At 33.2% G+C, this 18,542-nt stretch overlaps 2 protein-coding genes and 1 pseudogene across 3 annotated transcripts; all 3 read right to left on the bottom strand.

Moving 5' to 3' along the window:
* Positions 1–4,536: 4,536 nt before the first annotated feature.
* On the bottom strand, positions 4,537–6,595 carry LOC306881025 (annotated as a pseudogene). The gene is made up of 3 exons: positions 6,577–6,595; positions 4,960–5,304; positions 4,537–4,865 (listed from the first exon to the last, which is right to left on the bottom strand). The product of its transcript is annotated as an uncharacterized misc_RNA (transcript).
* Positions 6,596–8,538: 1,943 nt separating this feature from the next.
* Positions 8,539–10,700, bottom strand: LOC306882144 (uncharacterized protein). The gene is made up of 7 exons (XM_079436626.1): positions 10,619–10,700; positions 10,244–10,341; positions 9,797–10,144; positions 9,346–9,699; positions 9,155–9,265; positions 9,023–9,057; positions 8,539–8,931 (listed from the first exon to the last, which is right to left on the bottom strand). Exons 2-7 carry the CDS (start codon positions 10,284–10,286, stop codon positions 8,839–8,841), a joined length of 984 nt encoding a protein of 327 aa, XP_079292752.1. The 5' UTR covers positions 10,287–10,341; positions 10,619–10,700; the 3' UTR covers positions 8,539–8,838.
* A 3,747-nt stretch (positions 10,701–14,447) lies between these two features.
* On the bottom strand, positions 14,448–16,388 carry LOC306882117 (uncharacterized protein). Its single transcript, XM_079436597.1, has 7 exons — positions 16,305–16,388; positions 15,993–16,071; positions 15,516–15,863; positions 15,077–15,430; positions 14,880–14,987; positions 14,744–14,778; positions 14,448–14,588 (listed from the first exon to the last, which is right to left on the bottom strand). Exons 1-7 carry the CDS (start codon positions 16,311–16,313, stop codon positions 14,463–14,465), a joined length of 1,059 nt encoding a protein of 352 aa, XP_079292723.1. The 5' UTR covers positions 16,314–16,388; the 3' UTR covers positions 14,448–14,462.
* Between the last annotated feature and the right edge of the window lie 2,154 nt (positions 16,389–18,542).

Raw genomic sequence — 18,542 nt, forward strand, 5'->3', positions numbered from 1 at the left:
ACAAATACATACATACATAAATAAATACATACATTTAAATGAATGAATGAATGAATGAAGAGACAAAAGACAACGTGTATAAAGCACCTCTTAGTTAGAGCCAAGATCCAAGAATCATCCAGACAGAATCTTCCTTTACCATTTATTCAATTGCATTTTGAGTCTGTGCTGCGATTCATGCCATGAAAGCAGCATTTGACAGTGAACATAACATCCCGAAAACATCATACGTGACAGTGAGTCTTACGTCACAGTCAACTTATATGTAGTGGCATTTTATTTAACTTTATACAAGGCCGTCATATCAGGAATAATATTAGACTAGTCTTAGATATGATTGATTATAATCACCTTATTGAAGATGATAGTTTTATTTTATTTATTGATTTTCTATAAAGCATTTGATACGGTGATTCATGATTCATGATAAATTGTTTGTTTTTGGAGATATGTTTTTGAAAGCAGTTAAAACATTGTATAGTGGGTGTAATAGTTCTATCAAACTTGCTCATGGTACCTCACAAAGATTTGATATTCATCGTGGCATTAGGCAAGGATGCCCTCTCTCTCCTTTTTTATTTTTGTTAGTAACTCAGGTTTTAGCATTGCATATAAAAATGATGACACTGGAGTATTTTTGAAAAACAAATTTGAAGTACCAAAAATAATTACATATATTGAGGAATTCACTGGTGTTGAAATGTTGAAAAATGAATCTAGATAAATCTGTATTATTTCCTCTCAAAGACTGCTCCTCTTCAGAAATAGAGAACATTCCAGTTAAACATAAATGAACATATTTAGGTGTAATAATTTGTAAAAATTAAAAACAAAGGAGTCAGTTCAATTTTGAACCAATTATTGAGAAAACTAAAAAGAAATTTAATTTGTGGTTAATGAGGGACAACTCAATATTATTGTCAAAGGCGGAAGGTATATCTAGATCTGTCTATATGTCATTATCGTTAGAGGTGCCTCCCAAGACACTTAAAAATCTAGATCAGATTCTTTATAACTTTATTTGGAGAAAAAAACACACATTATTTAAAAAGGAGGTAATTTGTAATCCTAAAGAGCAAGGGGGACTGGAGGTCTTAGATTATAATGCTCTCAATAACACTTTTAAAATTAAATGGTTGAAGAATAGAGAAAGTCCTTGGAATGCATTTCCTAAGTATATATTTAATACTCTTGGAGGCATAGACTTTTTGTTGAAATGTAATTTTTCTGTTCCAGTTTTCACAGGCAAGCCCTGTTAGCATGGAAATTGGTGTATAGGCACAATTTTCACCCCACAACTATTTCATATGGAATAACAAGGACATATTATTTAAAAACAAATCTTTATTCTATCATACTTGGTTCAAGGAAGGTATTCTTTTAGCAAGACAGTTAATTCCCATGGGTACTTGTTGTTGTATACTGAATTTCGTCAGAAATTTAAATTACCAGTTAAACCAAGAGAATTTGCTATTGTTTTTGACACAATTCCAAAGAGTGTGATGTTACTTTAAAAAAACTGCAACTCAGAAGAAATCAACATGGTTAATCCTTGTGGAAACATTTTCATTGAAAATGTTGATGTTTTATAACAACAGTGTAGCAATAAAATTAAAAGGAATGCTCTTTGTTCTGTGTCCTTACCTGCAGCAAGATTTCTTTTGGTCTTCTTTATTTGGTAATATCTCTTGGGTTAAAGCATGGAAACTGCCAAATAAGTTTCGTACCAATAACAAAATTAAGGAAGTGTCTTACAAAATAATTTATCCTGCTAAGCATGTTTTGGAAAGATGTAAGCTAAATATTTTGTATTCCTGTGAATTTTGTGGTCAGGATCTTTTTTTCCATTGTATTTACTCAAGAATATTTTAGAAGGATTTGGAATTCTATGTGTGTATTCTATGAGTGGAATTCTATGTGTGTATTCTATGAGTGTATGATAGAAATTTGTATATTTGATGTACTTTTTTTTTACAGAAAATGAAAATTTGAATTGTAAAGAAAAACATATTATACATTTGTTTATTTTTTTAGGAAAATTCCATATACAATAGAAGAAGTGGGCTCAATATAAACCAAATTTTGCACATTTTATAAATGACTTTAAATTATATGTGAATCTCTTGGAACAAACAAAAAACAAAAAAAGCATTGAAAACGTAATGCTCTGAAAGCACTAAAATTTATGTTATATTTATTTTCTTCCTTTATTTTTTTCTCTTTCTTTTTTTCTCTCTCTCTGGCAGCTAATGTTGATTTGATTATATGAATATGTAATACCTCTTAAGCATAAAAAAATAACTTTAAAGTTGACGACATAACACTGAAAACTTATATGAATCCACTGTAAGCAATCAATAAGAAATCAGAAAACCCACAAATACACATACACACTTACCAATGATCATATGAAGTGAAAATGTGTTTATAATAAATTCATGCAGAACACGTCTGGCGAACATTTGTTACACCCACCAGGTTCAATTCAAGCGATTTGATTGGCTGATGAATCTGTCAATCTGAAACGAGAGGCCTGAATGATAATGCACGGAGCTCAGAGTGAAAACATCAAATAAATTGTTATTGGATGAAATTTTCGGCGTTGTTTGTTTACACGGACAATCAGTAAATTAGTAAATAAATACACATAAATAAATGAGAATAAGGAAATATGTTCCTGTTAAGCCAGCAGGTGGCTTTCCTGAGCATGAGAGTTTCACACTAAAAGAAACGGCTAGTATTTCAAATCGATAGGCCTACCATCCATGCACGTGCTTCAATATCTCTGTCTGCAGGCCTCTCCTAATTCTTGGAGAAACGTTTGTGAGGATGCAGTGCAGTCATATTCCATCCCAAGGGTTGTGGAATGGAATGGAAAATTCAGGAATAAGGTAAAGGTATTTGTTAGCTCTGAGTTTTCACATATGACCAATATTATGCATAGTGAAGTCATGATAATTATAAACTGGTGAATAAACTGGATTTGTTTGCTAACGTTTGTTGTCTATTGTAATGATTGGAAAAAAAAAAAAAAAAAAAAAAACTTGGACTGGGTTTCAAGAAAAATAAGCAAGGCCATTAGCATAAAATCAAGAAAATGTATCAAATTTGTTATGCAATCAGTAAGACCACTTTTCTTTTCTCTTCTTTTTTTGTTAAATGTGTTACCGGAAATATGTTGATTGAAATTGCATATTTGATAAATGAAAAGTCTGTTTGGATGGCTGTGTTAAATGGTCTGACACCAAAAAAAAAAAAAAAAAAAGAGAAAAAGATATGCAGCAGTGAATAAAAGATGCAGAAACAATAATGTATAAAGCAGACTTCATGTCTTGTTATTTACAGAAATGTAAAGCCACTCATATATTGTATTGCTATATTTTTGGGCAGAAGATTAAAAACATGTATGTACTGTAGACATAACAGATTTTTATATAACACAATTTATTCAAAATTACTTTGTAGATTGCACATCATGCCTTACATTTCTAATGAGAGTATGAAAAGGAATTTGTTCCATGTACTTTGAGACAAATCATCTGATTTTTAGATACAATCAAGTGTCAAAAACCCAATTTACTGTTATGTAACTAAACAGAGCAAACATCTGTGGTTGGATTTCTGTTCTGTATAGATGGCCATATGCACATGCAGCCAACTATATGTGAAACTTAAATAACATGTTAAAAATGAAATTACGTATTGCATTAAAAAGCAAATCTGCAAATCTGGCATGTATATTGTACATTGTTACAAAGCAGTACTGAAAATTTAAGCATGTTTTGCCCCATAAACTTATGCAGCATTTAGGCTTGAACTGAAAACTGCTGTTTCTAATGACCTTGAGCGATTGTTTTTTTTAGTATACATGCTGTATGTCACAAGAGAATCATCTTCAGGAATCTTTACTTCGGGTTAATTTGCCATGAAATAACATTTTGCTGCAAAACTCAGAATGTCTTCACTCTACAATAACGAGGAAAGAGAAACAAAGTTCAGAGAATTAAAAATGTCACATAAAATGTAAAGTTGAGTCTTAAGAAGACATCAGCATGATCATTTGCACTTAAGACTGACAGTAATTATATGATTTGGACCTTTTGAAATCACAAACATAAATGTAAGCACTTACTTGACACTCTAGAGATTTGTTGATTGTGGATGAATAAAAAAGGTCATTAAAAAGCAATTAAATATAATATCTTTGTAGTGTCAGTTATTGCATTTTTACATATAAATATATTATTAGTATACAGTATGTGTGCCAAAATTAAACCTTACTTTTATTTGGATCCTGGCATAGTTTTATGGCCAGAAAAACAGCTAAAGTCAAAAATATGATGCTTAAAATTTCAAGAACAAGCAGTGCTGGATTCACATTGACACTCTCTGAAACTGACAAAAATTCAAGACATAGTTCAGAGAGCTAACAGTAAATCAGTTCAATTATATTATTTTCTCTTATATTTGAACAAAAATTTTCTACTGAGTGAAAACATCAAATATTTATCCAAAAACCTTACCTCTAAATTTTAGTTAAATTTCTTTTCCAAACAGTATCTCTCCACATGCGGCCACGGCACAGTAGTAAATCCCAGCATCAGAGTGACTGATGTTGCACTTGAAGAGATTGTAGACACAGCTCTGTGTTTGAGACTCTGTGCTGTTCTCACACTGACCATTTCTCTCTCCTTTGGTGTAAAGCACTCCTTGAGATTCTTCTGAGCTTTGTCTGAACCAGTAGACACTGTGTTCTCCTGAACAACTCTCAGTGAAGATGCTGCACTGCAGACTCACAGAATCCCCTGGATGAAGCGTGTCTATCAAAGACTGCTGAAGAGTTGTGTGTCTGTCCACAGCTGCATCTTGAAAGGTGACATAAGAGGGACAAAATGGTAAGGACAAAAAATGTGACACCTCACACCAAACAAAGCTACAATAACAAACAGAAAAACTTACCTCTGACAAGTAATCTGGTTCCTGCACCCATTACAATAATGTAATGTGCTGCGACTACACAGAAATACATTGCTGAGTCTGAAGGCTTTGTCTTTAAAATGGTCAGATTTAAATGATTGTCTCCTTTACTAACATTAAAACGATTTGTTTTCTTAAAGTCCTCATTCCAACTGGGTTGTTGATTTAAATATAAAGAGACAATTTATAAAGGTTTTCCATCAGTCGTCTGTTTAAACCATGCTTTTGTTGTTTTCAGAACATTTGAAAATGTGCAAGTGAGGTTCACTCCAGCTCGAACTATTTTTACATTGTCCTCCTGAACAACATCCACATCAGAGGAGCAGACTGCAAAATTAAAAAAGTACATTAAGGTCTGAAATTTTCGTCAGAATTTTATGCACGTTAAAAAATAAATACGACCTCTCGTTGTGTCAACCACGTTTAGACACTGCCACACTGAAACTTTTGTCCGTCATAAAAAAATTTGGATCAGATTCGATTTTCTGCATTTTCACATCCATAAGAAGCATATTGATAGGAAAGGATGACGAATATGAAAAAAACTAAAAAACGCATGCGAAAATTTCAACTTAGTGTGCAAGGACCTTTAGTGTTATGTAGTGATAGATTGTTGTAAAGTATTAAAGTATAAAAAAAGTACATTTACTTATTGTTGAGGAGAACAAAACAAATCTTATGATCAGTGGCCTTCCAAAATCCCCCTGAAATAAATAAATAAATAAATTGATAAAAACATGAATCAGCCCCCCACCACCCATGCCAACAAAAAAAAAAAAACCTTTCACACCAACTAATAGAGGTAGATCAGTAAACTGTCCATACCATGTCTCCTTCAATCTCGGCTTCAGACAAATGAGACGCATATGCACTTCTGTCTTATTTATTCAGTCCTTTACGAGCTGATTGGTCACTTGGGTTTGCATTGAGCTGAAACCACTTGTGTGACAGCAGCCAATCAGCTCATGTCATGAAGTTTGCAATGTTGCACTTTTGTTTCTTTAAGAAGTCAATATCTAAATGTAATATAAATGTGAAAAAAAGAAAATTATGATTAGAATATTAACAGTTATTTGTTTTGCTATTTGTATTTACAAATTAAGCACTTTTTCCTGATACATTCTGTATTGTTTTAAAGCAGATTTGCTGAAAATCACAGACCAAAGGTACATTGTAACTGAATATCATAAATATTATTTTTAGCATTATAAAGTTAGTTGCATTATAAAGTTGGCAGGTGGGTCAGATCTGTGTTAGTGAGTATGTCACTAAATAGTTTGCACTGAGACTTGTTTCTGTTTTCACACCTCATGCTCCATCAAAACCACAACATGTTAGGACGCAGCTATTTCATAAAAAAAAGGTTATGTACACAGCTGACATCTGATAAACTGCCTATATTAAAACTAAAGGTTTACATAAAGTTTTGCATCTGTACATACATATGGAGTTAATGCTTGATTATCTGGTTCGTAACATAAGAACAAAAACAAGAAATGAGTCTCTTATGTTGTAACAACAACAATAACAATATTTAAAGGGGATATAACACACACACACACACACATTTTCATCCAATCTCATGTTAATCTTGAGTACCTATAAAGGAGTATTGCATCCTTAATATCTCCAGTCTTTAGCTTTATCATATTTATAAAAGAAAGATACAACTTTTCGATTCTCTCCGAAAACAGGCTAGTTCCTGGAGGCGCGCTGTGGGCAGAGCTAAAGAGTGAGAGCACTTGAGCGCCGATTGCCAACAAAACACAGACATTTGATACCGTTTCACTTACCGTCTGCAGTTCTGAATCATGACCGGATCTTTTATCGCTGGGACCACTCCATCTTTCAGTATCAAATGATGTGCAAATCCAGTGTCGAACTGGGTCTTGTTTTAAAGCGTTCATCAACAAACACGTTTATGTAACGCTGTGTTCTTCGGGAAGCTGAACAAGGTTATCTTTCCCTAACAACCAAAAACACGCTTCATTGGAGACATTCTTCCCGAGCAAGTCCTATGCAGTGCAGCTGAATGAAGCACGTTGATGTGCTCTGGTTGTGTGTGCAGGTATGCTCTTACAGCAGAAGTGCCCATATAAGGAGTTCCACCTTTCATGACGTCATGAACAGCCACGACTGACAAAAACTTTCTGAAACTTACAGAAATACTCTGTTCTACATCCAAATAATTTTTTGAAACTCTGGCCATGTTTAACATGAGAATCTAATTCTTTAACAGTGTAAATAACTCAACATGCATGAAATAGCATTAGACCCCCCCCCCCCCCCCCCTCCCTCTTAAATATTGGCCTGATGTTGCCTATCATTTTAGTGGGTGTAGCAGTGGACATTATACTTTTTTATTAATTTAAAAATTAGTATTAAAAATACGTCTCTCTTGTCCACGTTCATTTCGTACATCAAAGAATTAACCATGAGAACCAGTGCTTTGTGCTTTTCTTTAGGCCTTAAGGTCATTAAAGTCAGAAGTTTATGGGCCACATATTTGATATTTCAGCACCAAGGACAGAGACATAATCAATAATTTTACACTGCCATAGGACATGACCTAGCAAAATCTTTTTATATTTGTATTCATGCAGAAAACACAAGCAGACACAACGTTTCTGTGTAAGCATAATTTTGATTGAAAGAAATTGGCATGACCATTGTTACAATGTATTGCCAAAGCATAGTGTTTACATTGAATCTAGAACATATATGTATTTTAATAAATAAATAAATGTGTATATATAATTAAATAAAATAGAACAAATCAATTCTATGAATTCTAGCATTCAATCAACCAATCAATCATCTCTCTCTCACACATGCACACACACACACACACACACACACACACACACGCACACACACACACACACGTTTACTTTCAAAAGAGAGGTTTTAAATTCAGAAACACATCCCACTGTTCAGTATTCTGATGTCTGAAGGTCTTTGCATATTTCAATAGCAACATGACTAAAGCCATTTCCTACCCACAAGACTGGCCTCTGTCTGTTTTTTGTTTTTTTTGCACAACACTTTGAATCGAAACCACAGAAACAACTTTCAAAAGGCCAACTACTGAATATTGCTTTCCTTTGGCAGAAAAAAAGATATGCTGCAAAAAAATAAATAAATAAAACAATAATAATAATAAAATAAAAAAAAGCTATGACAAAATGATGAGGTAAAATATAGAATCCTACAAACAAAAATATTTATCCATTAAGTGTCTTACTTAACATGTCAGCACCTTTACTTTTACTTTTACTCATACTTGTTTAATTATTTATTAGTGTTTTTTAAAATTATTTATTCAAATGAAGACAGGAGAGTAACCCATGTTAACATTAGAAGAAAGCACAAGAACTAAAGAGTATAATTTTCAAAACAAAAGAACAAGTCTGAGCATATTTATCAATAACAAATTTTGTTCTAGACAGGGATTTCAACTTCTCCACCTCTTCTCAGCCTAAGACATTTTCAGCAAATCAGTAAATCTAAAACTGATATGCTGTGTTGATGCATAAATCTAACAAACAGGGGTCCATGATAGTCATTTAAAATTGCAGTTCAGTTTATTTGATAAAATAATTTAGCTTTTTTTTTTTTTTGTCCAGAAACATTTTTATTTCAGAAATTTCTAGTAAATTTCATAATCAATTAGAAACTGCAAGTAAAACACTGACTTAAATGTGAAATTTTTAAGTATAAAAACTAAAATATTTTACTATTTTACTACTGTAGTACTCTAATAGCATTTCAGTAATCTTTATCAATTAAAGCACTTTTTTTTGTAGAATTTGATAATTTATTTTTACAAAATGTATAGATTTCCCATGTGCAAATATTAAATTATCTTGTATGTTTTTCTCTGGGTCTTCTAGGGGCGCTGGACTTTTGTTGAAAGCTCAAAGCAGCATAATTCAAAGCATCTCTGTCTTCATCCTAAAACAGCAATTATGATACATTCAGTCAGATATATTGCCTATAAAGGCAACATATGGTATAAAAGCACATTAAATATTAAACAGCTTACCATTAAGTGACCAATCTGAATATTCTGAGTCCCATCTTGAAAAACAATAAGAATTGGTACATGTAACTGCACTGTCCCTGAAAGATGTGGATTTTCTTACACATTAGAGAAATTTTATGCAGTAATTCCTACCTTTTCGTCGCTGCATGTACAGCTGTGTGCCCAGAAATATGATCACAATCACTGATAAACAGTTTAAAGTTCCTAAAATCAGGGCAATTATACTCCAAGGTTCCTGAAAACCTTAATTAAAAATTAAAGTAATTAAAAAATGTGCAACAAATCTGTGAACAGACAGAACATTTTGCAACTTAAATGGACACCTGGCATGTCGGGTTTTCTTGCATCTCCAAACAGTATCTCTCCACATGCGGCCACAGCGCAGTAGTAAATCCCAGCATCAGAGAGACTGAGGTTCCTCTTGGGCAGGTTGTAGATACATTTGTGTGCAGTATAGTTCACATCAGAGCTCCTCTCACATTGAGCGTTCCTGCGCTCCTGAGTGAATATAATTCCTGGAGGAGATTCTCCAGATTCACGTCTGAACCAGTAGACGTTATGTTCTCCTGCACAGCTCCGAGTGAGGACAGTGCACTTCAGCGCCACTGCAGAGTCTTCTGGATGCACTGGATCTATCACAGCTCTCTCATGATCAGACTGCATGTTCACTTCACTGCCTAAAAAGAAAATAAACTATAATTACATGATGGTAATTTGACCAGACACAATGTACTACACGTGTCACAGTAATATTTAAGTGAACATTCTGCTTACCTTTAACAATGAGATCAGTGGCTTCCTCAAATATGAACTGATATATATATTTAACACAAAAGTATGTTGCAGTGTCTGATTCTATTGTATTTGTGATGCTCAGATTAAAACTGCTCTCGTCTTTTGCTACAATAAAGCGATTATGTTTGTCAAAGCCATTTTCAAACACGACATCTAAAGCTTGATATGATGAAGCAATTGAAAGGGGTTTCTCTCCAGCTTTTTGTTTGACCCAAACAATAGTGGTTCTTGACTCTGTTGGACAAACACACTTGAAGGTAACATTGTCTCCAGCTTGAACAATCTTCAGATGATTTTGAGCCACGACATCTGTATTATCTGAGCTACCTAGACAAATTCAAAATGAAATTTCCTGGATGAGAAAATGGTTAGTATTGCTTGCTGTTGAATTTCTTTATTATGCAGTACAGGCATATAAATACTTACATTTTGAAAGGTAAAGCAAAAGGATGAAAAAAATATTAATCATTTTTAGGAGATCTAGGAGATTTAGACCGGTTGATTCAGAACCTCGAGTGAATCATCTAGAAAAAATATCAATAGTAAAAAATTACATGCATGAAGATTTTTATTTTATTTATTTACTCTTTTTTTGTTGTTGAGTCAAACAACTTGTTTTAGATATTACTCATTTTTAGGTTACCTGACAACTTTTACAACTTTAGTTTTACATTGTGTGGATTAAAAATATTTTTAATGCACGTCATTCATGGATATGTGTTAAAAATGTTGCTTTGTAAAGCTGATTAACAAAACAGAAAATAAACAAAACAAAAGGCTCTGTTTTAAATCTGTACTTACAGACTTCATTTAAGATCAAGGTTGGTTTTCATGTAGGTTCTATGACAGGTTTATCTTCCTTCTCAGCACAGTCCAAAAGAGAAAGACACACAGAGACTCACCTTTATATACTGTACCTCCCTGTATGAAAGAAAATTTACATGATCCTATTGGCTGATTCAACATAATGCTCATCTTAATGGCATGTTCACAGTCATAGTAACAGCTAATTTAAAGTTTTGTAGCAGACTGACACATTTACACCTGAATGCAAATGAAACATCTACAAAACATTTATTGACACAAATGAATTTAACACATCGAAGTATTTATGTTGACTTAAATATGTGCATGGCATATATTATAGTGATATTTGAGAGGTGTTTGTTTGTTGTTTTTCAGCAGAGGAGGCTGTATCTGTGTCAAATAATACTGTAATTATGTAAGGAGTTATGTGGAAACTTTTTTTAACACAGCAGTTGGCTGTGAACATAACTGAAGTGTATGTTTTTCTTCCTTCCTGCTGTCACACTTTGACCACAGCTAGAGGATCCTGCACTACTGTTATGCAACAACAGAAATTCATGAGCAGAACTGAGGCCGGTACCAGTGTAAAACCTTGACCTTGAAAACCTAAAGGTCTGTCTGTGCTTGCCTTGTTTAGCATTATAACTATAACATGATGCACAGAATTATATTTAATCAAAGTAAATGGAGTATTTGGACCATGACACCACTTAATTATGAAGCAAATAATATGATATAAATGGAGAGAAGAATTTCTACGTTATTCATTATTTGGCATTATTATTCTGCCTTCTCTCAGTTCATTATTATTAATTATTGCAAATATCTGTTAGTTAGTCACATCAGATATGACTCACTGTTTATCTGTTTATGTATTGAAGCATCTTCTAAATGTCCTATTTAAAAAAAAATTGCTATTTTTTGGTAGTTGTTGAACTTACTGTATAATTAGTGTCAGAAAAAGAAAAAGGAAGAAACAAAAAAACAATGCATGTAATGGAAAAGAGCAGTGAAAATAATTTCCGCTGAGAACGGTGTTTGTGGGCTGTGAATGAGCGTGGGAGGTAAGAAAAAAAAAATAGCATGGTGGTTAAAAGGACTAAAAATATATAGATCACATGAGCTGCCTGATAAATAAATCATTGATTTATTCACTAATTTATAGACACCATTGCTTATGTAATTCCTTTCTGTAATTCCTCCATCTTCTGTAAACAATTGTTAGTATTTTACACTAGTGTGATTTAATCCTCTGATCCACAGCAACATTAGCAAAAGGAAACAGCAGTAATAAAACAAGGGACATTTTCTATTGTTCTAAAGCCATTTATTAGAGTGAAGCACTTGAAATTTTGAATTTGTTTTTGCTGAAGTCTGCCTTAACAAGTCTATAAGTACATTGAACAACTACAGTATATTTTTATTTGTTAACTTTCTGTGTTCTTGTATTTTGTAGTTGCATTAAAAATGTACCACACTGTATATCGATGTGTCTCAATGTGAATGAGAAAGGGAGAATTAAAGGGCACAGGTGAAAACAAATCAGGACTAGAGTATATCGTCCTGGTTTGTGCTGCTGCCGACTACACAGCAGACCTTACAGACTATTTTGATGGCCTCAGGGTAGTTTTACTGCTTCCACCAGAGGGAGTTAATCTGCATCCAATTTGTCCATCATACAGTATTTACTGTATGCTCACCTGTATTATTCACTGTGATATTTAACTTACAAAGATGTTTAAGTGTCATCACAAATGTTTGCACCATGTGTCTCTCAGGGCTGACCATCATGTACTATTTGAGATTTGCTGCTATATTTGAAAGGACCTATTATTAAGTCAACCGCAAACATGGCAAAATGCATGCAGCTAAAGTATAGCTATTTAATAGTTAGAATATGAAAAGGTTCAATTTAGAACAATCAAACAAAAACATACATTTGATAAATATTATTTATGTGAAGTTAATTGCACATTAACCATTACCTGTGTGTAAACCGTAATCTCAGTCCTCATCTTTTATATTTGCAGGTAAAAATACGGTTACAATATAGTTTCTGAAAATGGCAGAAGACAATTATAAAACATAATTGCTGTGCGCTAGTTATCTACAGTGTGTGAAATGAATTAAAAAATAAAATAAAAAATAAAAGGTTATTTTGAACCATGATCTACATGGGTCAAAGGTCAAGATGAGCTGTTAGTACAATCTATTATTGAATTAATTGCACATGGGAAATTAACTTCCTTGTGTCACACTTTAAATACACCAGCAGTTTATTAATGGACTTAGTCATCTCTTTGTGAACAAGCATGCCATCAATTTCGAGATAGATTTACTATCTAATGAAGTCGTGCTATTACATTACAAAAGCAGTAAAACTCAAGAAATGTGTTTCAGTACCATGGACAGTGATTTAACGCCATTTCAGCACATTTTGTTAATATAATGTGTTGTTTACACACCAGCTTCTAAAATTTAGACTGTTACTATAAGACAGAAATGTGTGTGCCAATATATGCCACATGAGTGTATACATTTATGTATACAGAAATAAAGGTAATGTTTAAACATTCAATAATAACAAACACTGGTACTTTGATTTTATGGGTTTCTGAAATTTATCACAGGTGTTAACTTCTGTTATAGGATAATAATTAAAAATTTAGTTTGACTTCTAAGTGGTACACTAAGGAAAACCAAACACTGCGCTGACTAATGCAGTGGTCGGCTGGAAGAACATATAGAAGTAATTATACATACATGCTGAATTTTCAGCATCATTACTCCAGTCTTCAGTGTCATATGATCCTTCAGAAATCATTCTAATATGCTGCTTTATAATCAATGTTGGAAACCGTTGTGCTGCCTCATAATTTTCTTTGGGACCTGTGATGTTTTTTTAGGATTCTCTGATTAATAAAAAGTTAACCAGAACAGCATTTATTTAAAAAACAAGTTTTGTGTTACAATATACAATGTTATTCAAAAGTTTGGGGTCAGTACATTTTTTCTTTCTTTTTTTAAAGAAATTAATACTTTTATTGAGGATGGATGTATTCAATGAAATATAATAATAATAAATACTTATATTATTAGTAAAGTTTTTTTTTTTGAACAAATGCTGCTCTTTTTAACTTTGTATTCATCAAAGAATCAAAGAAAAAAAGTGTCACGTTCCAAAAAACAATATGAAGCAATGCAATAGTTTCAAAACTCATAATAAATCGGCATATTAGAATGATTTCTACAGGAACATACACTGAAGACTGGAGTAATGATGCTGAAAACTCAGCGCTGCATCACAGAAATAAATTCTATTTTAAAGTATATTAAAATAGGAAATTAATATTAGAAATTGTAATAAGATTTCACAATATTAGTTTTTTCTGTAGTTTTGATCGAATAAATATAGCCTTGATGAGCAGAAGAGACTCCCTTATAAAACATCAAAAATGTTACTGATCCCAAACTATATATATATATATATATATATATATATATATATATATATATATATATATATATATATATATATATATACATACATACATACAGTACCCCCCCCACACACACACACACTCACACATACACATATATATATATACTCAACAGGTTTTAATTAAATACATTCTTGGATGCAACTTTATGGATTTATAAATTCATCAATAAATGATAATGATTAAGGTTAACTTGAGTAGAATTTAATTAAGTACTTGCACACTAAATAGCTCACAGCTTGTTTAATCTGGTGGTCTTGGATTCTGACTAACTTTAACTTCTAAATTTTAGGGCTTCCAAATAGAAACCTCTGAACACTTTTCAATTTCAAGTAATTTTATTGATATCTCACACTTGTATATATTGAATTGTCTTGTGATTTTCTTTCTCTGGGTCTTCTAGAGGTGGAGGGGTTTTGTTGAAGGCTCAAAGCTGCATAATTCAAAGCATCTGCGTCATCAGCCTGACACAGAACAGTAATTATGACATATTCAGATGGATTGATGGATTGCATAAGAACATAAAATTCATTGAAATATTTTGATTGGTAACAGTGATCACATTCATTGAACAGATATTTGTACTGCATAATATCAAGAAAAAAAATATTTAGCTTACCATAAATTGACCATGCTGAGTGTTATGCATCTTATCTTAAAAAAAACAATATGAATTTGCACATATTATAGTTCCACTGATATTGAACACCGTATTAAAATTTAAGATTGGAATGTTAATATGAAATAATGCATACCTTTTTGCCGGTACTTGTACAAATGTGCACCCATAATAATAATCACGATCACAGATAAAGTTACTATAATCAATGCGGCTGTAATCCATTGTGTCTGGAAGCATTTGTCTGTAGTAATGCAAATAAACAAAATGTATTTTTAAAAATATATCAGAGCCATCTCAGGAAATTATTTTCATTGAAACTTAAATGGACACCTGGCATGTCAGGTTTTCTTGCATCTCCAAACAGTATCTCTCCACATGCGGCCACAGCGCAGTAGTAAATCCCAGCATCAGAGAGACTGAGGTTCCTCTTGGGCAGGTTGTAGATACATTTGTGTGCAGCAGAGTTCACATCAGAGCTCCTCTCACATTGAGCGTTCCTGCGCTCCTGAGTGAATATAATTCCTGGAGGAGATTCTCCAGATTCACGTCTGAACCAGTAGACGTTATGTTCTCCTGCACAGCTCCGAGTGAGGACAGTGCACTTCAGCGCCACTGCAGAGTCTTCTGGATGCACTGGATCTGTCACAGCTCTCTCATGATCAGACTGCATGTTCAGTTGTGCATCTAAAAAGAAAACATAAATAATATTCAGTTATTTAATTAAACAGAATATAGAACATATAATAAAGCTTGTGGTTGTTCATCTTACCTTTTACAATAAGATCAGTTCTGTCTCCAAATGTAAACTTAAAAAAATGTTTAACACAATAGTATGTCGCAGTGTCCGATACTTCTGTGTTTGTGATGCTCAAATTAAAACTGCTATAATCTTTTACAATAAAAAAGCGCTTATGTTGTTCAAAGTCATTTTCAAATGTGTCAGGTAAACCTTGATATGATGAAGCCATTGAAAGGGGCTTCTCTCCAACTCTTTGTTTGACCCAAACAACACTGGTTCTTGGCTCTTTTGGAAACATACAGGCAAAGGTAACACTGTCTCCAGCTTGAACAATCTTCAGATGATTCTGAGCCACAATGTCTGCATTACCTGAGCTGCCTAGAAATGAAATCAGCATAATAGGAACAGGTGAGAGGATACATAGTTTTGCTTGCTTTTAAGAACAGTCATATAGCAGAGTAAAAACAAGTATGAATTTACTCTGTGTAACAAAATATAGTTACTTACACTTTGAAATCTTAACCATTAGGATGAAAAAATGAAGCATTTTGTAAAGCTGGCTGCAAAGAGACTGAAATGAAAATCTCTACCATGAGAAAAAAAGAGTGAGTGAACACATATCCAGAAGTATAAATAATAATAATAATAATAATCATTATGACAACAACAATATACTTTCAGGACACTGTTACCAAACTTCAAAACATTCATTACTGTGGTCCATTACTCTAGTTAAGCAACTTGACATACTATTATGTTACTCTAGCAACCACTACTCTCTCTAACAAACAAAACTCTGTTTTAAAACTGCATACTTACAGGCATCATTAAAGATCATGGGGTTGTGCCATATAAATTATCACACAGGTTTCATGTCCCTCCTTGATAGTGAGACTGAAAGAGAGAAACACAAAGAGGTTTGCCTTTATATAGGCCTACACTTCCCTACATGCCAAAGAAGAACTTTACATGATTCTAAGTGTGTGTGTGCGTGTGTGTGTGCGTGTTATGTACGCTTATGTGTTGTGCATAAACACTTATACAAATACATACATATATAAACAAAGGAAGTAGTAGAGCTAATGCCCCTATAGAAATTTTGTGCTGAATTCCCAAATTTGTTTGATTTGTTTTCTTCTGGTAATGCAAATGCTAAATAAATAATTAAATGATAATAATATATCAGTTGAACATTTACAGTTAGATCTTTAATGCCACTTTTAATATCGGTTCAATGTTTTGATCATCTGTCACATTCATTTATTTGAATTACCTTCACCAAAACCTTTTTAGAGAGCCTAGATGTCACTTTGAATAGCAACCTTCTGTGTAGCAACGCTAGCAGATAGAAAAGAAAATAACACCTATGTGATGGAAAGAGCTGTGAATATGGCCTCTTGAAAATGGGTCTTGAGTGAAAATGTTGAGTATGATCAAAGAGTTGGAAGGGAGCTCAGTGTTGTGGTTGGAAAGACTGCTTATTGGTGCAAAGTATTTTTAAATACACGCTGTTGTTCTGGGAAATTCACCTCAACAAGTTTATAAGGTACCAATGGCAGGCAGCTGAGCGTGCTTAGTTTGATCACTGATGCTCAGCCATTATGAATGATGTTTTCGAAACACATCTGACCTATTTGTACTGTGTCTTGTATACTATAGGGAATTAGATGGTGGGAATGCTACTATATTAAATGACAGTCAAACACTGTGATACAACAGACAGAATAAATGATAGCTGCCTTTAAATATATATATATATATATATATATATATATATATATATATAAAGGAACCATTTTAAATATCCTATTATTTTTTTTCATGTAAATTACTGGAACCCCAGAAATAATGAATGCATGATATATACGAGTTTAGAGATAAAGGCATTTTACCACATCAGAAGTCTCTGCTAACTGATTGAATTTTCAATCTGAAATCAAGAGACTATTTGAACCACATGTTTACCACAAACGTCCACAAGCGATTGCAACATCACAAAAAGAATGTGATAAAAGGATAGTGAAAATATAATACCAAAACGCTTGTCTTGACTGATGAGGACTGTGGTAGCAAGTATTGCCTCAAATCACACAGTCATGCTTAAATAGAATCATCATTTGTTGTCCATATATGGAGAAGATACTAAACAGAGTTCCAGTTAGAGGCCACGGTGTATAGCATCATTTCCTGTAGAGTGACTGGCAGGAAGAAGCTGCTCAGTACAGCCTGAGAACTGCTGTGGTGAACATCAGCGGAGAAACATTGAACTTCTTCACTGACATAATCGGAAAATAATAAAACTGCATTAACAATATTTTATAATGTGTTATACTTAATATTAGAAATATTTATTTGTATCAGTATCAGACATTTTATCAAGAAATTCTATTTTATTTTATTTACCTAATCCACCTGTAGTAAGTGTGAGTGTATGTGTGTGTGTGCATGTTTATGTGGTTTATGAGGACACAAATTTGTATAATGACATGGGTATGACAGAGGTATTACAATATGAAGGTGGTTTATGAGGACACTGCCTATGTCCCCGTAATTCAAAAGGCTTAAAAAACATACTAAATGGTGTTTTTTTGAAAATCTAAAAATGCACAAAGTTTCCTGTGAGGGCTAAGTTTAGGTGTAGGGCTGGTGTAGGGCAATAGCACACACAGTTTGTTCAGTATAAAAACCATTACGCCTATGGAGAGTCCCCATAAACTACAAAAACCAACGTGTGTGTGTGTGTGTGTGTGTGTGTGTACAAGTTATAAATAAGAACATAAGAGTGTTTGCATCTCTGTGCACACATTTGCATGCATGATTTGCACACATCACAGTTTGATAATTTTCCAACCACAGGACTGACCCACTGGCTTGTTTTCACACCTTTCTCTGAATCAAAACCACACATGCACCATTCTCTGACTAAAAAATGACTTGCCTCCATTATAGGAGTCAAAAATAACCCTTCCATGTGTACATTTTTGTCACAACTTATTCCTTAGTTTTATGTCTAGTAGAAACAGCGAAAACAGCTAAATCTTCTCAATAATTCACTAC

Source organism: Barbus barbus, assembly GCF_936440315.1.
Source record: "Barbus barbus genome assembly, chromosome: 2".
Taxonomy (NCBI): Eukaryota; Metazoa; Chordata; class Actinopteri; order Cypriniformes; family Cyprinidae; genus Barbus; species Barbus barbus.